The sequence below is a fragment of the Lagenorhynchus albirostris genome, chromosome 20 (genome assembly GCF_949774975.1).
Source record: "Lagenorhynchus albirostris chromosome 20, mLagAlb1.1, whole genome shotgun sequence".
NCBI classification, from domain to species: Eukaryota; Metazoa; Chordata; class Mammalia; order Artiodactyla; family Delphinidae; genus Lagenorhynchus; species Lagenorhynchus albirostris.
In genome coordinates this window covers 35,422,282-35,427,026 of record NC_083114.1, presented here as the reverse complement: position 1 = coordinate 35,427,026, position 4,745 = coordinate 35,422,282, and the positions used below count along the sequence as shown (strand labels likewise).

General features: G+C 46.5%; 1 protein-coding gene across 1 annotated transcript; it reads right to left on the bottom strand.

Moving 5' to 3' along the window:
* Positions 1-383: 383 nt before the first annotated feature.
* TOB1 (transducer of ERBB2, 1) lies at positions 384-4,434 on the bottom strand. The gene is made up of 2 exons (XM_060134544.1): positions 4,169-4,434; positions 384-2,316 (listed from the first exon to the last, which is right to left on the bottom strand). Exon 2 carries the CDS (start codon positions 2,171-2,173, stop codon positions 1,139-1,141), a length of 1,035 nt encoding a protein of 344 aa, XP_059990527.1. The 5' UTR covers positions 2,174-2,316; positions 4,169-4,434; the 3' UTR covers positions 384-1,138.
* Positions 4,435-4,745: the final 311 nt, after the last annotated feature.

The following is a 4,745-nucleotide window of genomic DNA, read 5'->3' as shown; positions in this document are numbered from 1 at the left end:
TTTCTTTCTCCATATACATTTCAAATAAATCCTCTCAGTTTACATGAGTGAATTTCATTTTATCACCTGACTCTGTCTTAGATGTCAGCATGACACATTTTAATAGGGTTGACTCGCCTTAGTGTACCACCCCTATAGTGGGGAGACAAGATGTGGACGAACAGAGTTAGTTAGTTGCTGAACACAATAAAGCCATCCTAAGCAGGCTTTAGGACAACTCTTTACGTGGCAAACTACTATCTGTGCGCTAGTGGAGCGACAGCTTTCCATTATTCCCTTGTGATTCAATGAGTCAGATCTTCCTGCCTTATCAGCATTTACAACATCATAATTCCAGAACTGGATCTTTGGCAAAGGCTTAAAAACAAAGACCACGATAAACATTTTTAATTTTAAAGAATTTTAATACAAACTTAATATAAACTATTTCAGTCCCTCTTAACATGTAAGACACTGACTCAAAATACTTTTATACCGTTTTTTTCAAGTATTGCACAATATAGGTACAAAATTAATATTTACGATTACATTTTCTTCCATAATATATAGCAAAAATCTTTAAACCTTTAACAGAAAATACATTTTTTTGAAAAAGCAAATATTCGTACATTTTCATTCCACCACTAAAGGAATATCCTGTACACAATTTAGAAGAGGTGATGTCTTTAAGATGGATAATTTACAATTTCAGTAAAAAAAATACAACATGAAGCTGCTGCTGTCACAGGTCACTGTAGTAAAAAGATATAAATGCAATACCATGTCGTAGAAACAATATATATATCCTCTGGTATTTTACAAACTTTGTACTAAATTAAATTATACAATTAGAAAAGACCAATAAACCCACTTATTAGTGCCAATTTTTTATATATAAAAAAAAATCAGCCATGTCCTTGCTATATCTTAAATACTGTAAGAGGCCATATCTGAGAGTATACTTTAAAATATACAGTCAGTATAAAATAACTTTGTGCTTGGTTGGCAATGAAAAATGATGCATGTTTTATTTTTGTAACCAAGCTTGAATGTATCCTTACTATAAGCTTAAAAAAAAAAATCTCAAGGAGGTTATAAAAAAAAAAACATCCCCCTTGGGTCCGAGCATTTTAACTTGTACAATACATCTTTTCTTTTTTTAGTTAGCCATAACAGGCTGGAATTGCTGGTTAGAATACTGCATGTTATTCAAGCTAAAATTCAAGCCATCTACAAAAGACTTCTCGTTGAGGCCTCCGTAGGCCGCAAACACATCAAAGGCATTACTGTACTGGAGAGGACTGAGGTTAAGGGGGCTGTCACCTGGGAACATTCCACTGGTACTACTACCTTGACCCTGCATATTAGGAAAAATAAACTCCTTGGCGTTAGGAGAAAGAGCGGAGGTTTTCTGCTGTTGCTGCTGCTGCGGCGGTGGTGACGGCGGTGGCTGGGATGGCTGTTGCTGTGGCCGTGGCTTCTGCTGGCTACCCAGGCCGAGCCCATACAGAGAGTGCACTGAGGAAGAGATGGCTTTCTGCTTCAAGAGGTCATTCACATTCAAGCCGAGGTTGATAGGAGAAGTACGTGCAACCTTGTTGCTTCGGCCACTGTTCTTCATTTTGGTAGAGCCGAACTTGGTGGCAGCAAAAGTGGCAGTGGTAAAGGTTAAAGGCTGAGTGGACCGGGGCATGAAGGGAGGGCTTACAGCAGCAGAGTGACCAAAGGGAGGAGATGGAGAGCTGGACGCTGATGAGGCTGGGTCACTTATGGGCATAAAAACCTGGGCCTCTGGGTTAAAGCTGTTTTTGATCTCCTTATCCAACTCACATCCATTTTCATTATTATCATCCACATAAAGCACCTTCACTGGTCCCTTTTCACCAATTTGGTAGGAAACCTCAAATGGGTCGATCCAAACACTAAGATCCTGCGGCAGATTGCCGCGAACATCATCAATGTCCAAACCACTCTCTTTGGATGCTTGTTCAATCACTGGGTCCACCTTCTCCCCTACGTGTATACATCTAAACCCTGATCCTTTGTATGGCTTTTCAGGATACCAGTGCCCTTCATATTTCTTCTTAAGAAGTCTTTCGAGCTCTTCACCAAAAATGTTGACACGTCTCCTGGGAAGCTTATTGTACAGATATGAAATAATAAAATTTAGTGCTACTTGGATTTCAAGCTGCATAGCTGCTATGCCACAAAATTAGATTTGTGTTTCAACTCCCCCCCCAAGACACACACAAAAGTGTTCAGTTTGTGGCAGAGAAACAAATTTTCATTCAAAGTGCTGGTATTAGTAGATATCCTTCACCTTGAGTGGTCTTGTTCCTTAAAACAAACAAAACAAAAGGAGACATGTCCACATAAGATAAATGTTAAGTCTCACAACCTTTTTTTTTACCCCCAGAGTAATTTCACTTTTGAAAAAGTCTAATAGGCTAGAAAGTATGAAAAATATAATCAGCACAAAATATAGGAACTTACTATCGAAAATTATTTACTGAAGATCCAAATCTCAAGGGAAAACAGGATTTTCAGTTAAAACAACATTAAAAAAAAAACCCTATTATTTACTTTCTGTTTCTGAATAGAGTTCTAAGAGGAAAAATATTCCCAGAATACACAGCATATTTCTTCTTTTTCTTCCTGCAGTTCTCAAAAGAATATTTATTGGAAACTAAACTCAGCATACCTATCTATATACATACACACATATAATATATACATATATATATGCTAGTTTTAGAAGTTGGTCATACTCCTATTCATCAACTTAGAAGTGAATTCTGTATTTCAGTTCATTTTGGATACATACTGCTTAAATCTTCTTCATCATTAAACATCTCAAAATTTGAGAAGTTAGGAAAATTATTTTAATTTCCAAAGCACATGATAGTAAAGTCAAAGGAGTTAAATACAAAATGAATTGCCATCCTAGCGAACAACAATTATGAACCAAATTATCCTACACAGTTGCTGTTTTAAATATACTAAGGGCACATAATGTAATACTCGAGCTTCTCTATGCTTTTCTTTTCAATGTGTATTTTTCTAAATCTGAAAATACCTCTTGGGTATCAAGTATAACATAAGAGACAATTAATTTCAAACTTTATTGATTATTCTGTTTAAAGGGCAGGGTTTCTGAGTTTTATTCTGATTTTCAAAGCCACCTCCCTCCCTCACGGTAAGAGAACAGCCGGAGAGGCATGTACGATAAGGTCGACCTTTAAACGTTTGCTGGATCAGCACTGGGTGGGGATAAGAAAAGACCAAGGGCAAACAAGATATTTGCAGATCTATTTGTACACTGAGGTTGATTTAAAAGGACATTTTAAAAAATCAAGTTGGTATTAATCCATCTGTCTCATTTTCCATATTCGTGGTGACAAAGGGAAAAGAATCCCCGGCTTCCCCCAAACTACACTTTCCAAGCCGAAAGCCCGAGTGCTGGCAAAGGCAGCTGATTAAGCCAAAATGCTTGAAGGTGCAGTCGAGCGAAATTCAGATTCGGCGTAAGGTAGTTTCAAAGCAACGCCTTAAAGACAGGAGCGTGAAGAATTACATAAACAGCCAGTTGGGTCTCATTAGATTTCTGCTCACAGCCCTCGGAGCCTAAGCAAGTCTCCTCCCCCAAGGAGGAGGTGGAGGAAGGCCACGAGAAATGGAAAAGCAACCACTCGGGGCCCGGGGGCCGGACACCGGGCGGGTCGCGCCGCCGGCCGCACCGGGTCAGCCGCTCCCCTCCCCCCGCCGTAACCCGACCTGCCGCTCCCTGCACCCCCCGCGCCCCGAGGCTCCTGGGACCCAGCCAGAGCCCGGGGAGCACCGGATCCCCGGCACCATTTTCGGGCCCGGCGGCCACCGGCCCCGAGGACCCCAGCGTTCCCCTCGAGCTAGTCGCTGCTTCCAGGCGCCCCAATCCCCGATTCCTGTCAACTCGACCCCGGCCGCCCTTCCCCGGTCACCCGGCCCGGCTGAGCCCGACGCGCCGGCCGGCCCCACCTGCGGCCCCCGGGCGCGCCGGGGCCCCTCGGAGCCGCCTCAGGCCGGGTGTCGGGAGCGGCTCCCCTCCGCGCCCGGGCCTTGACGCCTCCGTTCCGAGCCCCGAAGGCCCGGGGCTCTACGCCGCTGCAGCCCCTCCTCCTCCTGACCCCGCCCGCCGCCCCTCGATACTTACGGGTTGCTAACGCCACAGACCCGGCCGCTGGGCGGACAAGGGGCGGCAGGGCGGGGGCACGGGAGGGTAGGCGGCTGCAAGCTGGCCGGGCCGAGGGCACGCCGACGCCGCCGGGCGGAGGTTGCGGAGGACGAGGGCCTCAGGAGCTCGCGCCTTCTGGCTCGGAGTGGCGAGGACGGGATCAGGCGAGCGCGCTCACTTCTCCACACAACCCGGTGCCCGGCCCAGCGTCCCCGTAGAGCGCGTACTCCGCGCCGGGCCAGAGCTTCGCTTTCTGCCGCGGCGCGCGCCCCGCCTCTCATTTTATATTCTCCTCCCCGCCCCCATCCCCTCCCGTAGGGATGCGCGCGCCCGCCCCGCGTCCCACAGCTCCGGGCGGTGTCACCATTCCCCGCCCTCACACCCTGCAACGGAGACCCTGGCCGGCTGGCTCCGCCCCTGCCCTGCCCCCGGACGCCATTGGCCAGGTCCCGCCGGCCCATGTCCTGACGGGCGGCGGAGGGCCGGGTGGACAAGGCCACACCTCTCGAGCTGCAGGGTGGCCAATGAGCCGATGATCTGGAGTCACTGTGGGCGG

Bases quoted from the DNA above. Each gene is read 5' to 3' on its own strand.
- TOB1 (XM_060134544.1), bottom strand. From the start codon at position 2,173: ATGCAGCTTGAAATCCAAGTAGCACTAAATTTTATTATTTCATATCTG.